The 18,488-nt window shown below is 40.3% G+C and overlaps 1 protein-coding gene across 1 annotated transcript in view; it reads left to right on the top strand.

Annotated features, from left to right (window-relative positions):
• The window catches only part of lama4 (laminin, alpha 4), a 55,616-nt gene extending 39,538 nt beyond the window's left edge, over positions 1 to 16,078 (top strand). The window contains exons 30-40 of the mRNA XM_039782072.1: positions 943 to 1,076; positions 1,568 to 1,732; positions 6,103 to 6,256; positions 6,662 to 6,843; positions 7,974 to 8,163; positions 8,280 to 8,435; positions 9,829 to 9,988; positions 10,982 to 11,109; positions 11,747 to 11,840; positions 13,456 to 13,575; positions 14,880 to 16,078. Of these exons, the coding sequence (XP_039638006.1) occupies positions 943 to 1,076; positions 1,568 to 1,732; positions 6,103 to 6,256; positions 6,662 to 6,843; positions 7,974 to 8,163; positions 8,280 to 8,435; positions 9,829 to 9,988; positions 10,982 to 11,109; positions 11,747 to 11,840; positions 13,456 to 13,575; positions 14,880 to 15,025 (1,629 nt within the window). The 3' untranslated portion in view covers positions 15,026 to 16,078. The remainder of the gene's footprint in view (positions 1 to 942; positions 1,077 to 1,567; positions 1,733 to 6,102; positions 6,257 to 6,661; positions 6,844 to 7,973; positions 8,164 to 8,279; positions 8,436 to 9,828; positions 9,989 to 10,981; positions 11,110 to 11,746; positions 11,841 to 13,455; positions 13,576 to 14,879) is intronic.
• Positions 16,079 to 18,488: the final 2,410 nt, after the last annotated feature.

The raw sequence follows: 18,488 nt of genomic DNA, 5'->3' as shown, positions 1-18,488 counted from the left end.
AAATTAAAAAAATGCAAAATTGCAATTGGTTGGGTGGGAAATCAGTTTTTCGTGCAGTTTTGAAGAATTTGGGGTAACACTTTATAATAATGGTACATGAATTAGCATGAATCCATGCATGAAAAAGCATGAATTCACTCATTTAGTACTTCATGAACTATCAGTCTATCAGACTAACGTGCGTGCGTGCGTGCGTGCGTGCGTGCGTGCGTGCGTGCATGCGCGTGTGTGTGTGTGTGTGTGTGCGTGCGCGTGCATGTTATATTTTTGAACACTTTTTCCACTACCACCAGTAGCCTATATACACCACTAACACCAACTTATTACCTCTAGTTTTACACTTTTTGGGGGGGTTAATGGTCAATAAACATCATTTATATGGAATTATATGTAATTTTTGTGTTAAAAAAGCAGAAATTGAATTATTTTGACTAATATTTAAGATCAGAGGATGTTGATGGATAATCACAGACTGTCAAAGTTTAGTCAGGATGATGCTATAAAATTGAATAAAACACCCAAAAGTCAACGAAAGTAGTAAACAAATCCTCAATTTTACTTGTGAAGAGTGTTTTATGGAGCCATTCGTGTTATTTGTGGGTAATTCGGTTAAAAATAAACAAAAATAGACTCTGAAATAGACACTTTGAAAACGGGTCAAGTTTGACCCGAAGACAACAACAGAGTTAACATATTGTTCCTGCATAAAGTCATGCATGAGATACTATTGATCCTTGTACATTACTGATAGCTCATAAAGTACTGCATGAATGAATTCATGATAATTCCTGTACCATTATTATAAAATGTTACTGAATTTGGGGTCAAAACAGATATTCATAAAAAAAAAGACAAATCAAGAACTGATCTTGTATGCTTTTTTTAATCATTTGTAGTTGTGCTGCTATGTAAAAGGTATAACCTTGTTTTCTCCAACTTCAGTCTGATGAGTTCAGCATCTCCCTGGAGAATGGAGCCGTGGTGATGAACGCCAGAGGCACACGAGTTAAATCACACAAGAAACAATACAACGATGGAAGGACACACTTCTTAGTGGCCACAGTAAACAGTCAGAAGTAAGTACAGTATTCAGCTTCACAGAGTCCTGCCAACTAATGGCTTTCATGCACAACTGTGAGCTCTACATCCTGTTTACTCTCAACTGTATTACGTTAGACTTCTACGGAAGAGTTTAAAGTCAGAACTCTGAGAATAAAGTACGAATTCTGAGATATAAGTCAGAATTCTGAGATTAAACTCAGCACCATTCAGCACCAAGAAAGTAGAGGCCTGTATCCCTAGAATCCTATAATCATCAAATGCTGATCTCAGAAATCTAAATCAGTGCCAAATAAAGTATAGCAACTTATTCACTGACTAAGCAGCTTTCTGTTCAGTTCAGCAAATTGTTGATACATATTTGAATTTAGTTGCAGACGGACAGCCAAAAAAGTGTGTTGGTAAACAACAGATAGTATGATATGTGGGGTGGTGTGTACAATAAGTCCGCAATTAGAAAACACTAAGTGTCACAATGTAATGACCGACTGGTTGAACTGTACACCAGGTATTCACTGGTGGTGGACGACAAAGACAAGCAGGAGAAGAAACGTCCGTCATCTGCCACACGATCCTCATCAGGTTCTGCTGTGAAGACCTTCTACTACGGAGGGTCTCCAAGCAGCAGCTTCAAGAACTTCACAGGCTGCATCAGCTATGCCTACATCAACAGGTAAATCACCACTAAACAGTCACTACAGCCCTAGAGTAAGGGATGCAACTCATTTATACCACAGGTATTATTCTTAAGCCCAGTTCAGACCAAAGATTGGCGACGAGACGAAATTGTTTTAGAACGTGTTTCTGAACCTGCTCGTCACAGCTCGACTCAAATCAGCTGATGGTGTGGCTGCTACTCAGCTGGTCAAATCTCCAGAGGCTGGTTTTAGAACGTAAGAGACGTCTCCTGTTTCAACAGCCAATAGAGAAGTCAGCTGGTCGAGTCTCCAGAGGCTGGTTTTAGAACATAAGAGACGTCTCCTGTTTCAACAGCCAATAGAGAAGTTGTTGTAAAGTCAGCTACAATAAAATGATCCATAATCCATTTCATTTATTTTACAAACTGTTAACGTAGGCTCAATGTGCGCATGTACGGTGGAGCGAGCTACAGAGTGACTGATGAGAGGGAGCGCCTCGAACAAAGCCATGAATCAGTGAAATAAAACACGTGTTCGTCGATTCATCACTAGAAATGTAACTGTAGCAAGTATCACACCATCACTAACGTTATCACTAACGCAACAAATGATATATTTAGCTACAAAAAGCCTGGAAGTCGGAAGTTAGGACGGAAGTACAAAGAGTCGTTGCTATGGAGATGATACACCGTCTCGTCTTGTCACGTTGGTGTGAACTGGCAGGTTTTAGAACGCCGCAGACCGTCGCGTTGCAAGTAGCTGCAAGTTTCAACTTGTCTCGTCGCGAATCTTTGGTCTGAACTGTAAAAATAAAATAAAAATAGTAAAAATAGTCGACAAAGCTTCCATGTCTGAAAAGTGAAGCTAATGCGGAAGTGCCTTAAACCTGAACTCTATCTAATTTCCAGCAGGGGGTGACTCCACTGGCTCCAAAAAGAAGTCTGTTTCTGTAGAAGTGTATAGGAAAATGACCCTACTTCTCACTTGATTTATTACCTCAGTAAATATTTTCATAATGAGTTTATGGTCTCAATTGCTACTTTCAAGTCTTCTTTAATACAGCATGATGTTCATTCAGTAAATGATGGTCCCATTTATTTACAAATTGATCATAAAGCAGGAGATGCTTTAGGGGCGTGGCTACACACCGACCTGTCGATCAGGACAGAGGTTTAGCAATGCTAACCATGGCGCTGTGTACATTAAAATAGACGTGCACTTGTTTTGGGGTTTTGTCTGTGTTTTTATCTTAAACTTTGACCCTCTCACTGTGTTTTTTCACTCCATCAAATTAATCGGAACATTTTGGTCGCCTAAAAATTATACAAAATTCAGTGTTCTGCCAATCAAGCTTGATTGATTTTCTGTTCTGCCGTACATGCAGATGAATGCCGCCAGTACTGAGAGGTCCACGTTAACAAGCGAACATCGGCAACTTTCCCCCTTCATTTAGCTTAGAGGAGCGCTGCTGCAACCATAAACAACACTAGCTTGGTCACGTCATCCTCCCCAACTCAATCCTCTCATTAAAAATCGTCACATCCGGTTGCAAAAAGAACAAGATGCCGATGCCTGTATAGCCAAAACTGGAGGCTTCAAAACGGCAGTCCACAAACCAATGGGTGACAGCACGGATGCCACATCCACTATTTTATTACAGTCTAGGGTTATACTCGGGAAAATTGTTCCCTTCATATCTCTCACGACGGCATCACTCAGAGGTTTCTAATCGAGGATTTGGCTCCATTTGCTGCTTAGTTTATGCGAGGAAGAGACTCACAATTAAAGCTGTGAGAGTTGATAGAAACTTCATAGTTGTAACATTTTTGACATTTCTGTCTGTATCTTGGAGCTCTTTTAAGCCATTGGGTTCAAAATGTGATACAAACTAAATACATGTGACTGCTATGAAACTGTGTAGCTGCTATCTCTAAAACCCAAACAGAACATGCATGGTTTACTCTCAAACTAGTCTCGCTTTGCCAGACCTTCCTCCACCGTGGCACTGCGAAGGAGGGTCTGGCTAGTCCACACAGCATTCCGGGATGGGAGAAAAACGTGCTCTGGTTTATTGACATTTCTTTAAACCAATCACAATCATCTTGCGAGGCGCTAAGCCCTGTACAGAGCAGCGGCACTTCTGTGAAATAGCCTCGGGAAGGAACTTGTTTTGGTGGAACATGTGGACGTTCAAAAGTTGCTTTAGTCGTGCAACAGAAAACTCCGATTGGACAGATAGTCTAGCTAGCTGTCTGGATTTACCCTGCAGACATCTGAGGAGTAGTTAACCATAGTCCTCACCAGAGATGGCAAAAGTACTCACTTCCCATACTTAAGTAGAAGTACAGATACTTGTGTTAAAAAATACTCTGATAAAAGTAGAAGTACTGATTTAACTTCTTTACTTAAGTAAAAGTAACAAAGTACGGGCTTTGAAATGTACTTAAAGTATAAAAGTAAAAGTAGCCTTGCGAATGACAACCACTTTTTATGCAAAGCTACCTGGACCACACACGTTACTAGAGTGCAAGATGAGAAACTTCAGTGGACATAAAAACCAGGCTCTTTATATGCCATTGACGACATTGTTAAATGGATGTCTGCCAAACATCACATATACGATTATTGTGACAGAGACTGGGACTCCAGCTAAATAAGATTTCTGACTGAGTAGAAAGATATGAATTAAATTGTGATTCTGTGAGAATTCACAGATCCAGTTTCTCTTTTAATCGTACACTTAACATTTAAAGGCATCTACATGTATGTGTGTGTGCTCAAATACAGCCAGAAAATAAAAAGATCCAATATGAATTACTAAACATAGATTAATTAAGAAGTTCCCCATACTTTTAGAGTTACACGCACATTGGCCAGGGGTCATACGATACGCCTGGCCTAGCCCATCTCAAACATCTCTCTCAGATAAGGCCAGGGATGATTGGGAATGTCTTGCTGCTTGTCTGCCTAATCTCTGGGATCTCTGTTTTCTTCATTTTCAATCATATCGCCGTCCATACTACTAGTGCTAACGTTACAGCCATCAAGCTGCAATTATTTGCCGCAAATGAATGCAGAATGCGGCCGAATCTGTTGAGTCGTCTTGTAGTGGTGCGTTACATGCAACGTAGCCTACAGTATATTCCCATCCAATTAGATTGAATTCGGTATTGATCACGTGAAAAATAATAACGGTAAGTCCGGTGAAATTATTTGAAACTTGTTAGTGAGGACTAGATTAGGACCGTATTTAAAGCTGATGCTGGTTTCCAACTTCGCCCCCCCTCCCCCCCAGGTGTGTGTGTAAAACACGGACAGAGACAACTTCTCTCTTTTGATGCTTTACAAGCAACGTGAAACCTAGCTAACAGGTGAGGAACACAAACAACTAAATCACTAGCTAACCTACTTTAACTGTGCAGGAACTACAGACCAATACAACAACAGGCTTAAATGAACTGACAACATAAGTTATACGACTTACAGTTCTAAGGACAAACACTTTACCCGATCTCAACTGATTATCCTCCGGACAGCAGTCTCTCTCTCTTTTTCTGTGTGGCGCCGCGCGCCATGATGACCGTGTCCCGCTATTCTCCGACATTACGACCTCGTATACAAAACTAAAGTAACGAGCCAATTTTTAAAATGTAAGGAGTAGAAAGTACCGATATTTGTGTTAAAATGTAAGGAGTAAAAGTAAAAAGTCGCCACAAAAAAAAATAGTAAAGTAAAGTAGAAATATCCGAAAAATCTACTTAAGTACAGTAACGAAGTATTTGTACTTCGTTACTTCCCATCTCTGGTCCTCACAAATCCACCGGAGGTTATAATGCCATCACAAAGGCAGACCAAGGCAACGGATATCCGGCTTAAATAAGTGAAATCTGGCGGAAAGGATATAGACTACTCTCAACCACAAGGAGTACAATTTCCCAGACTATTGTCGCCATGAACTAGCTTAATTTACAGCTAACAGCTAAAAACATTAGCACTAACAACCTGCATGAAAGATATCCATATAGACACACAATAAACATGATTTAAGTGTGTTGAGTTTAACTACAAAGCTGGCATTAAATCAAAAATAAATTAGGTTAAAAAAATACTTTTCCTACCTAAAAAATTGTTTTTTCCTTCTAAAATGTGCAGTTTCTGTCACAGGGTGCTGCTTCTTCACATGTGTAGTAAGGACTAAACAGAGCATGTGCAGAGTGAATCAGGTCATTCGAAATTTGTTCCTGATTGGAGAAATTGGACACGTTACAACTGACCCATGTTACAATTATTCCCGGTATCCCCTAGTTAAGGACATGGAGTTTGTTGCTATGGAGACATGCAAGTGTGCTGTATCTCTCTCACATGCTTAGCACTCTGTCACTCCCTTCTACCTGTATTTCTGTAGACAGGACAGGGACATTGAGCCTGAGGACTTCCAGCGATACACTGAGAAGGTCCAGACCTCCCTGCAGGACTGTCCAGTCCAGCGCCCCCCTGCTGCTCTGATGTCAAGGCACAGGGAGCACACTACCAGAGCCAAACAGAGCCAATCACAGAAGGTAAACTGAAAAGAGTGCAGAGAACACTGGCTTTAGGGGGCTCTTTCCTTCTACATGTAATGTAATGTAATGTAATGTCATTTTATTTAAACAGGGACAATGCACAATTAAACATTAATCTTGTGTAAGAACAAGGAGAGATGCATTGCACCAAATTGTTGCACAATTGCAATTTTCCGCCCGCAGTCATTGGGCAGATAGGTAAAACAATAAATATTTAATGCAAGTGAAGTACAAAACATAAGAATATATAATTTTACAAACATGCTTACACCTAATTTACAAGTGTAAATTCCCAACACACACACACACACACACATACACACACACACCATTAATGTGTACAGGTTTGTTGGTTGCAATGATCTGCCTCATCCTGACGTTCAGTGAAAACCGCTCTCATAGGTCAGCAGCCTCCCTCTGGGCCTGATGGAACTGAAGCGTGATGACCAGGAGCCATCAGAGCTGAACATCAAGCCCTGCTACCTCTCCTCAAGTCCCAGATCAACCCGCCAAGCCTTCCACTACGGCGGCATTGCCAACAGCAGGCAGCACTACACAGACCTTCCCGACTCCCTCTCTGAGAGGTATGTCAAGCAAAGAACCCTTTACAAGGGACCTCAAAGGTTAAGTCTATTAGGGCTGCAAGCAGGGTCCAAAATGAACTTTTATCGTCCACCGCCAAATGGCTAGTGAATGTTCAACACCCACTTGATAGATTAACATTGTTTTTTGGCTGGTGATTGCAGAAAATCTACCAGCCACTTGCAAATTTTACAGCATTTGGCTAGTAGATGGTGCTAATTTTGGACCCTGAATGCAACTAAGGATTATTTTCATTGTCGACTAATCTGTCGATTATTCCCAAAGCCTAAAATGACGTCCTCAAAGGTCTTGTTTTGTCTACAAATCAAATATATTCAGTTTACTGTCATAAGGGAGTAAATAAACTAAAATATTAAAATTTACAGTAAGCAGTGGTTGAAGAAATATTCAGGATCCTTTACTTCAATAAAAGTAATACCAAACTGTAGACATACTGTGTTACAAGTAAAAGTCCTGCATTGAAAATGTTACTTTAGTAAAGGTATGTAGGAATCGTCAGGAAAATGTACTTAAAGAATTAAAAGTAAAAGTACTCAATGCAAAAAAATCCTCCAATTTTATAAACTGGAAACGATCCAAACAATTCTGTCAATCAACTGTTTAATGGTCTAATCATCTCAGCTGGACTTGTAGGCCATTATATTGTTAAGTAGTTTAATTTATAATAAAACTTCAGATTTTATAAACTAGATGTGTTTTTGTGCACACAAATCTTAATATGTAAAGTAACTAGTAACTAAAGCTGTAACAGATGAATGTAGTGGAGTAAAAAGTCCAATATTTCTCTCTGAAATGTAGCGGAGAAGAAGTAGAAAGTGGCATGAAAAGAAAAGACTCAAGTAAAGTACAAGTAACTCCAATTTGTACTTAAGTACAGTACTTGAGTAAATGCACTTAGTTACATTTCACCACTGCATTTAAGGAGCTGGAATCCTCCTTTTTTTCTCATAAAATTACTCAAACCGATTAATGGATCATCAAAATAGTTGGCTGATTAATTTTACTAAATGATTATTCAATTCATCTTTGCAGCTCCAAAGTCTATACCAAAGCTCTTTCAAGGGTTTCTTTGTGTCTGCTTGAATGACTTCATGTCCCTACCACCTCCCAGGTCCCACTTTTCCTTGTCCCTGAAGACCCACTCATCCTTTGGCCTCATCTTTTATGTATCGGATGTCCAAGAGGACAACTTCATGGCTCTCTTCCTGGCCCACGGGAAGCTCGTGTACACCTTCAACGTAGCCGACCAAAGAGTCAAAATCAAGAGCGAGGAGAAGTACAATGACGGCGCGTGGCACAATGTAAGTTCATGAACTTATTCCATCCGTCAGTACTGTATGTATGCATGGGTGGATGCCAGTTTTGTTATGCGTCAACAGTTTCTACAGTGACGACCTCCTCTCTTCTCCCGCTGAAGGTTATATTTATCCGTGACGGGAGTACGGGGCGGTTAATAATTGATGGGCTCACAGTGCTGGAAGACAGAGCTCAAGGAAGCAACGTCTCCTGGCATGTCAGCAGTCCTCTCTATGTCGGAGGAGTTCCTCCAGAGAGAGCCCAAAAGAATATTCAGGTATGGGTTTAAAGCTTATATGGAAGAGATTTAAAAATAAAAATAAAACATACACGGCACGGGTCATTTGAAACACATGAATATTATATGAAGGTCTGTAGCTCAGAATGAAAGAGTAACCTCTGACAAATCTCTGTCATGAATGACCTTTTGGTGTCTTCCGGAAACTTATATGGTCTTCCCAGCAGACAGCTGAGCACGCTGTTCCCAACAGGGGCAGAGCCGGATGTTTTAAACATTTAGAGCTCAGCATTTGGAAAAAACCTGATAATTGCCACGGAAAAAATACATAACGCGGAGCCTGCATCCTATTAAGTTTAGTAGTTTATAATGTTGTGAACAGTCCCCTTTAATTAACTGCACTGTAAAAGGAGCAGCTTTAGCCTCTATGGCTAATTTCCAGCTGTAGTCCCTGGCCAGTTTTTAATAGGCATCCTAAAATGCAATGGTTAAAACATTTGAATAAAGTGACTAAATGACATTACATTTATAATTACAGCAGGCCTAAGCAAAAGACATACAAACATGTTGCACACAATTGGAGCAAGCACAGATGATGGCAAAGTCATGCAATAAAAACAGTACAGAGGAGACAAGGGAAAAGAGAACAGGCACAGAGGCCACGATGAAAGCCCATACAAGACACGACACGGAGGCAGTTTTCAGAGTCAAAAATGGTCTCATGTAACTATTTTTGGTTACACTTTACTTGAAGGTATCTACACAAACGTGACATGACACTGTCATGAACGTGTCATAAACATTATAAACAAGTCATAAACGTTTATGAACACTTCTTTTAGTAAGTGTCATTCGGTTTTGTCATGACAGGCTAGTGTTAGGTTTCATGTGTAATGACAGTGTCATGTCACTCTTATGTAAATTCCTTCAAGTAAAGTGTTACCCTATTTTTTTACATAACAGGTGAAGTATGAATTTGGCATAAACAGCATTACTTATCTTGAAACCTGTTTTGGTTAGAAGAAGCAGAACCCCCTCTGCTCCGCCCCTGGTTCCCAGAGACAGCAGGAAACCACTATTGTGATTCTCTCGCCCTTAGAACTCAACAGGAGATCATCCCTGATTTTTTTTTTTTTTTAAAGCAGTATTAATAGATTGTTTTACCAATTGGCAGAAAACTGTACACAGAACATTGACATACAACCACCTAAAGTTGTTTCTGCGAACATGTCAGCAAACGGAGGCCTTTATGCACTACATTAGCCACAGCAAGCTACTGGTCCTTCGAGAATAAGTTACAATAGTTGAACTGGGCGAGGATGTGTTTTATTGCATATGAATTCAACTTTTGATTTGTAAGAGGAATTGAAATGAGTTTTTTTTCTTCTTTTTTTTCTTCATGTTTATTTAACCTCCACGTGTGTCCCTTTAGAGGAACTCTGCATACAGCTTCACCGGCTGTCTGAAGAACCTTCAGCTTGACGGGCAGTGGCTGTCCTCTGTGGCCGAGACTTTTGGGGTCACGCCGTGCTTCGAGGGACTCTCTGAGGCGGGAACATACTTCTCAGAGGAAGGAGGATATGTCGTGCTGGGTACATTTGTAGTAACCTTTTTTTAGTGAAAAGCAAAAGTTTATTTTTTTGTTAGTCTATATCCACGACCTTACACTTCCGGGATGTCTCCGTAGCTGATCATCAGATATCATTCTTTTTGGATGTCCATTACCTTGCGTTTTCTTTGTGTTAGAATTTTAAACTCCGGTGAATTAGTGAGGACTATGGTTAACTGCTCCTCAGATCTCTGCAGGGTAAATCCAGACAGCTAGCTAGACTATCTGTCCAATCGGAGTTTTCTGTTGCACGACTAAAACTACTTTTGAATGACCACACAATCTAAAAAAAGTTCCTTCCCGAGACTATTTTGCAGCGATACCGTGGCTCCGTCCGCCTCTTAGCACCGCCCAAGACGATTGTGATTGGTTTAAAGAAATGCCAATAAACCAGAGCACGTTGTTCTCCCATCCCAGAATGCTGTGTGGACTATCCAGACCCTCCTCCGCAGCGCTGTGGAGGAAGGTCTGGCAAAGCGAGACTAACATTTTAAATGCAAAGTTTGCCCGGTGTAGATTTTGTGCGGTCCATTTTTCCCCAAATGTAACACCACATACAATGGGCAGGATCTGCAACTGTTTTCAAACTGAACATCTGTTATATTACACGGCTCATTAGATTTCCTTTTGGAAAACTCATAAGCCCCCTCTGGTCCCCTCACCATCCCATGTGCATGGGGAGAGTTTGGTTGGGTGATGGAACACGATACCCTCAGTGCAACTGTGGTGAAATTGTGTCTATGCTGGGGGGGGGGGCCTGGGTGGAGGGAACATGGGAACTGAGCTGCAGCTGTCGAACGAGTAGAGTCATTTCACACGTGCACGCACCGCAGAGCAACATGGCTGATTCATGTGGCAGAGACGTGAGGCCCAGAGTGGAAGAGGTTACCCAGAACTCACTTCATTTCTCTCTCTCTCTCTCTCTCTCTCTCTCTCTTTCTCTCTCTCTCTCTTTCTCTCTGCTTCTCTCCGTCAGATGAAACATTTGACCTCGGGCTAAGGTTTGAGCTAGTGATGGAGGTGCGCCCCCGTGTGGCATCTGGGGTGCTACTGCACGTGCGCACAGCAGAGGGCTATTTCACTATGTACATTCACCACGGAGAGGTAAGTCCTTAGAACAGTAATCCAGAAAACTATACACATAAAAATAACATACACATAAAAAGTGAGATCCTTTACTTAATTAAAAGTACTTATACCACACTGTAAAAAATACTATGTTGCAAGTTAAAGTCCTGCATTGAAAATGATACTTAGGTAAAAATATGTAAGTATCATCAGGAAAATGTAAAAGTACTCAATTCAGAACTCTCCTCCCATTGTAGAAAGAGTAAAGGATCCAACCAGTTGTGTGTTTAATGGTCTAACCATCTCAGCTGGACTTGTAGCAGTTATATTGTTGGCTAGTTTACTTTAGAATAAAAAATCTTATTTTATAAACTACATGTGTTTTGTGTGCAAAAATCTTAATGTGTAAAGTAACTAGTAACTAGATTAAAGTAAGGTGGCTCGATCATGGAAGGCTTGTATGACGTGGACGCGCCGACAGTTTTGTTGTCATCACTTAGAATTTCTCATGGGGACGACAGAAACGCACTATAGCTTTAACATAGTGGAGTAAAAAGTACAATATTTCTTTCTGAAATGTTTCATTCCACCACTGCATTTAGGGCAGATATTGTTAGTTGAATATGCATCTTCCGTTAAAAAGTATGGACCCAGTGTCGCTGTGTGTTTCCAGGTGGTGGTTCTTGTGAACGACGGGTCTCATGAGTTCTTCACCAAGGTGTCACCGGTACAGGGTCTGTGTGCTGGCAACTGGCACAGAATCACAGGTGAGAGGTTTCTTATTGACACTTAAAAGCCATTAAAATAAATAATGAAATAGAAGTACACTGATTAATGCATTGCTCAGGTCTGATGTCTTTGCTTCATGTGGTCAATATCGATGCCAATGGACCTGCATATCCACAATAATCTTTTGACATGAATGACAACGTCTTTTAAAAAAATCTATGCTCGCAGTTTAAAACGGCGGCTTTCTGATCTAAATTAGCAGTATCCAAATCAAAGTGAAGATAACATTGATGATGTCATAGTTATGTCATTAGGGGTTTTAAAGCTCCCTTCAGTGCCATAGACAAAACATTAAACAGCTGTTTTTCACAGGCTGAGCATCACTACCAATTACCCATTGTTTTTTGGAGAAACGTGTAAAATAAATACACTGCCCCTTTAAAACTCTGTTTACACATTAATTCATCAATATTACAGTTACAATCCTGCAAACAGTCCATCTGTACTGAAAGGGGGTCATTCGGCATTGTGACTGCTTTTACTTTTGGCACTTAAGTATATTTTTGTGATTACACTTTTGTACTTTTACTGAAGTCAACTTTTAAATGAAAGACTTTGACTTGTATCTGAGTATTTCCACAGTTTGATATAGCTTCTTTTCTTAAAAGTAAAGTATCTGAATACTTTTTCTACCACTGGGATAAGGAGATAGAAATAATAAAAGACTCACAATAGTAAGCCACAGTGCTTTGGTTTCATTATAAAAACTAGGGCTGCACAATATATCGTTTTTTTATCGTCATCGCAATATCAACTGGCACAATAAACACATTGCGAAAGGCTGCGATGTCGCGAAAGAAAGGAGAAATGTTCCTATTTCCATGTTGTGATTTGTAGAGTCACAGCGTGTACAAATAACAAGGTCACATGAGACACAGCCATCTTCTAACCGTATACATACTGGGAACTATATTCTCAGAAAGGCGAAGCACTGCTACTTGGGCAGAGGGATTAGCTTAACACCTGAAAAGCACCGTTGTTACTCTCTGCTCCTCACCACGGGGCTGCGAGCAAATCACTCCGCCCAAGTAGCAGCAGTAGCAGTGCTTCGTCTTCTGAGAATATAGTTCCCAGTATGTATATGGTTAGAAGATGGCTGTGTGTCATGTGACCTTGTTATTTGTACACGCTGTGACTATACAAATCACAACATGGAAGTAGGAAAATGTTGGTGTTATTTTGTCACTTATTGGGAGCAGTAGGCTAGATGGATCCGGTTATCTCCAGCATCTGTGCTAAGCTAAGCTAGATGGAGCCGGTTACCTCCAGGATCTGTGCTAAGCTACGCTAGCGGTGGGTGCATCAGACAGAGTTACAACACGCACAGAGATGAAAAGGGTATGTGCAGACTTATGTAACTCAGGGGGATACGGGGAATAAGACAAAGTCCCAATAAGTCGGCGTCTTCCTTTAATATCCGTTTATTTATTGCAAGTTATACCGTCATCGCAATATTCAACAACATTATCGCACATTGCATATTTTAATCATATTGTGCAACCCTAATAAAAACAGCCATTCTTTACAGTTGGATCAGGGATTCTGTAGAGGTTTTTTGGCTAAACTGATGCACTCTCTTCTGCTTGATCTTAGTGATCCGGGATGCCAATGTTGTCCAGCTTGATGTGGACTCTGAGGTCAACCATGTGGTGGGACCTCTGAACCCCAGCTCTACAGATACCAGGAAGCCGGTGTTTATTGGTGGAGCTCCAGGTGAACCAGGAAGTTCCATATTTCAGATTTTCTCTTGTTACACGTTATAGTGCGTTCCATTTATCTCGGAACTCGGAAGCCGGAGCTGGGAATGACCACACACCCAGGTTGAATGCGTTCCATTCACAAGCCGGATTTTTCATTGTGGGGTTAGCTCTAGCCAGGTTAGACCTTGTTAGCTACAGGGTGTGATTTGTCGGGGGGGATGCGTTGGATTTCCCCTTTTCTGGTCTATAGCCTATATCCAGTGGTGTAGTCTAATGTATTGTAGTGGGTATACTGTACTTTATATTGCCCAGAATCTGCCTTTTGGGGGGGGGGGGGTGGCATATCATAGTGGGGGGTCTGGGTGTCCTCCCCCAGGGAAGTTTTGAGCATCAATGACTTCATTTCCTGTATTCTGATACAATTTTATGCACCAATTTACGGTGGAAATCCCTTTATTTAGCTTATGTGAAGAAGAAAAACACAAATGACAAAAATATATCAAAACTATAATGGAAAGTATGTTGTTGTGTGTCATTGGGCATTTTTAAGTGGGTGTATGGAAATCCTGGAGCTTTCTTAGTGGTTTGCGTATACCTGTGTATCACGTAGACTACACCACTGCCTATATCCCTGCCTCAGCTGAATTATTTTGTATCCCCGGTAAGGATAAAATGCTACTTCACCAATAGACCATATATTATATACCTGAAATAGAAGTAATCTAAACTAAGTAAAGCACTGTAACATGAACACATAGTGCCATAGAACGATAAAATCCGAGAGGCAGTTGCTGGTTGTATTTAGCCTAGTCTATACCACGACGTTCCACTTCCGTTTAAACTTCCGTTTAAAGAAATGCTAATAAACCAGAGAACGTTTTTCTGCCATCCCAGAATGCTGTGTGGACTAGCCAGACCCTCCTCTGCAGTGCTGTGGAGAAAGGTCTGGCAATGCAAGACTATATTTAGCCGCTACAGAGCTCCGGGATGCCGGCTACCAGCGACAGTTGTTTAGCCGCCCACCAATAGGTGAGCCAGCTACAGGCACCGCCAGATGACGGTCCTTTCAGGGGCCGTGGTAGTGGAGTTTAGCCTGAAAAAGTGAGCGTCATGCAGCGATGGCAGTCAAGTTTAGGCACCAAAATGACCATTTTGAGCTTGGGCTACTCGGAGGTTGTCTGAGTTCCGAGTCAGGGGACATGTTTCTGACTTCTTTCTTGACCTTGGAAAAGCTGACTTCCGAGTACAAATGGAACGCACTATAATTGTATTATATTGCGCCTTGCTAATGATGTGATGCCCTCTTCCACCTCTCAGATCTTTTCCTGCCAGAGAGCATCGCCACCAGGAAGGCGTGGGTGGGCTGCATGAGGAACCTGACCATCAATAACAGCCGAGTGAGCTTCAGCAAAGCTGTTCTGGTCAGCGGAGCGGTCAGCGTTGGAACCTGTCCAGCAGCATAACACTTCTGTCAACGCCATCACTTTCCCCAAATACAGCACTGACCAAACCCATTAAGGCTACATTCGCACCGCTACGTTTTGGTTTTTAAGTAGAGTTTTGAGCCAAATGCGATCTCCAAGTACAATACACAAGTGTTTTTAGCTCCAGTAGTAGAACTAATCTCCGTGTAAACTAACACGCCAAAACCTCATCAACATTCTGGTATACTAGGCACAAGCAGGAGGCAGCGTGGAGACTCCGCCCGCTGCTGGTAGTTACCATGGGTTGCGTCTGAAATCGCATACGCTGCACTACATACTGAGTGCTGGAATTACTGGAATTGTTGGGTCTTTGTAAATTATAGAGTGTGGTCTAGACCTACTCTATCTGTAAAGTGTCTTGAGATAACTCCTGTTATGATTTGATACTATAAATAAAATTGAATTGAATACTCAACATGTATACTATCGTTTAACATACTTTTGTGTAAATAAACAGTAGTGTGTATCTTTTCGGGCGCACTGAGCTGTAATTTTCAACGTCACTTCCTGAGATCCTCCTTGCCGTTGAAGTTAAATTACTTATTAAATTATTGAAATAGATAAATAATTAGACTAAAAGTTGTTTAAATATGTTGAAATGTAAATTAGAGCGTTATTGACATTACAGAGCTCTGTGGTTTCTGTCCGTTTGTCTGTCATGAACGTTGTCATTACTAACACATTGCATTGTGGGATACTTTTTCTGCCGTAGTGTCCAGTATTGCATACTGTAATATTTTACCAGAAATAGTATGCAATTTGCATACTATTGGTTTCATACTAAGGTTTTAGACATACTAAAAACTCTCACATACCGTTTTAGCTACTAAATAGCATGTAAGTGTAGAATTTCGGACGCAGCCATGGTAACTTTAACTTAGTCTCAGAGAACGAGATGTCATGACCCAAGCAAAACGTTAGCGTCAGTGTCGGTGTTGCCAAAGGTCTCCGTTTGCAGCCGTTGAGACTGCAACACAGCCCCGCAGATTCCAAACCAAAACAGGTCAGAAGTGTTTCCAAATGTCTCCGGTTTAGGGGCTCGGAAACGTCAGAGCAGGGGGAATGAGAGGGGGGGAACACCAGAGCAGGGGGAATGAGAGGGGGAAACACCAGAGCAGGGGGAATGAGAGGGGGAAACACCAGAGCAGGGGGAAGGAGAGGGGGAAACGTAGCAAAATATATTAATTTTTAAACCAAAACATAGCAATGTAAATGTAGCCTAAAACCCTCATTGTGTTCAACATAACCATAACTGTTTTTTTCTCTCTACCGATTGGTTGTCCTTGTTTCTTTCTTTTACTGTTATTTGTCATTTCTTGTTTATTGTTTCACATGTAAATGCCAAGAATACGACCAAATCGTCCACATATAAAAATAACCAGAACAGATTTATAAGAGACAGTGACCAGATTTCAGGTTCAGAACCATCCTGAGGAACCTAAAGTGTATCCACCAGTTAGACATTTTACAGTGCATAATATGAAAAATGCTTTTATGTTCCACCATCCCAATGGTATAATCACAATGACACATTTTCTTTTACAAGCTCATGTTCAAAGATTTCCTTTTTGTACCGTTTTATTTTACATAAATAAAACATATTTTACATCCATGTCAGCCTTCCATTTTTATTTTTTATTTTATAGATTATTAACTAATACAGCCTTTTCATTTGTGAATTGAATTGTGCTGACAAAGAAATGTATTTATTGTTATTGTTAATTGAAATGTTTGTTAGATTTTTGTTACATCACTGAAAGGTAAATAGAGTTGATTGGCTATATGAAAAAATTGTTGACCCATAGTCATAATTTACAGTAGAGCTTGGCAATATATCAATATTATATCGATATCGTTATATGAGACTGGATATCGTCTTAGATTTTGGATATCGTAATATCGTGCTATGACATAAGTGTTGTCTTTTCCTGGTTTTAATGGCTGAATTACAGTAGAGTGATGTAATTGTTTGAATTTACCAGACTGTTCTAGCTTTTCTATTATTTGCCTTAACCCACTTAGTTATTTTATACACATTAATGATGATTATTTATCAAAAATGTCATTGAGTAAATATTTTTTTGTAAGCACCAACCCTACAATATCATCGCAATATTCGATATCGAGGTATTTGATCAACAATATCGTGATATTACATTTTTTCCATATCGCCCAGCTCTAATTTACGGGTTCTTTTAATTGGACCTGACAACTTTGTCACCGTTGTTGATCAATCTATCACCCTGTTTCAATCATATATCAAACCCACTGCTAAGAATCTTGGTATCATCTTTGATCAATATATGTCTTTTGACCATCATGTCACTAAGCTTATCCAGTCTAGTTTTCTTCAGTTATGAAACATTGCGAAAAATCCGATGTGCATGATGTCCCCTTAACATCTGGAACTATTAATTCATACGTTCATTTTGTCTCGCATTAATAATTGTTACTGCTCTACTCATGACTCAGTCAAGCTGCTCTACGTCATCTACAACTTGTACAAAATGCAGCTGCCAGACAAGTCGCCGGTCTCATATCATATAAGACTTGGGTGCGCATAAGATAAGATATACTTTATTGTCCCCGAAGGGAAATATGTTTTGGACTATGTGTTCCACAGCTTTACAAGGACAACACAAAATACAGGAAATAAGCATCTCTCAACACATACTCTCATGCAACACAACCATGCTTTCATATATATTAGACAGGTACCTATATAGTAAGCACATAAACCATTCCTTTCATTGGCATTTTTAATTGAACAACCCTGTCGGCTACATTCTCCGCATATTTGGTGGGGAGTTAAGGCATCCTTCCTGAAGAAAATATTACATTTTTAATAAAAGATCATTGCAATTTTGTGTCTCTTTCTGGTCATTTTCAGTTTTCTTTGTGGTTTGGGTTTTTTGTGGTCACTTGGCTTCTCTTCGTTTTGTGTCACTTTTTCACATCATTTTGGACCGTTATTATTACCATATCTGTTTATAAAAAGGTGAAAAGCTAGATAAATAAATAACACTCAAAAGCTTAAAGACAAAACTTGCTAAAGAAGTTCAACTAAATCATTAGATCTGAGAAAAGTCTTTTAGTTCCATTCATTTGGTTTACGTGCTGCACCTAAACCTTATAATGGCAGGGAAAAATAATCTGTTGAGTACCATGGGTTAGGCTAATGTATATAGGTGCATCTTAAGACATTAGCCTTTGTGTATAGGGCTGCACCCCCTTTATGATGTATTTTAAGTTTAATTTGTATTTTGTAACTCATGTTTATTCTTTTTTCTTTTCTTATGTAGGCTATTGCACATGTGTGTGAAGCACTTGTGTGTTTTTTTTTTATTTAAGATTATTTTGGGGGCTTTTCCACCTTTAATTGATAGGACAGCTAGGGGAGAAAGGTCGGACTCGAACCCTGGACCTCTGCGTCGAGGCATAA

The sequence above is a fragment of the Perca fluviatilis genome, chromosome 18 (genome assembly GCF_010015445.1).
Source record: "Perca fluviatilis chromosome 18, GENO_Pfluv_1.0, whole genome shotgun sequence".
Lineage (NCBI taxonomy): Eukaryota > Metazoa > Chordata > Actinopteri > Perciformes > Percidae > Perca > Perca fluviatilis.
This window is presented reverse-complemented; position numbering and strand designations above follow the sequence as displayed.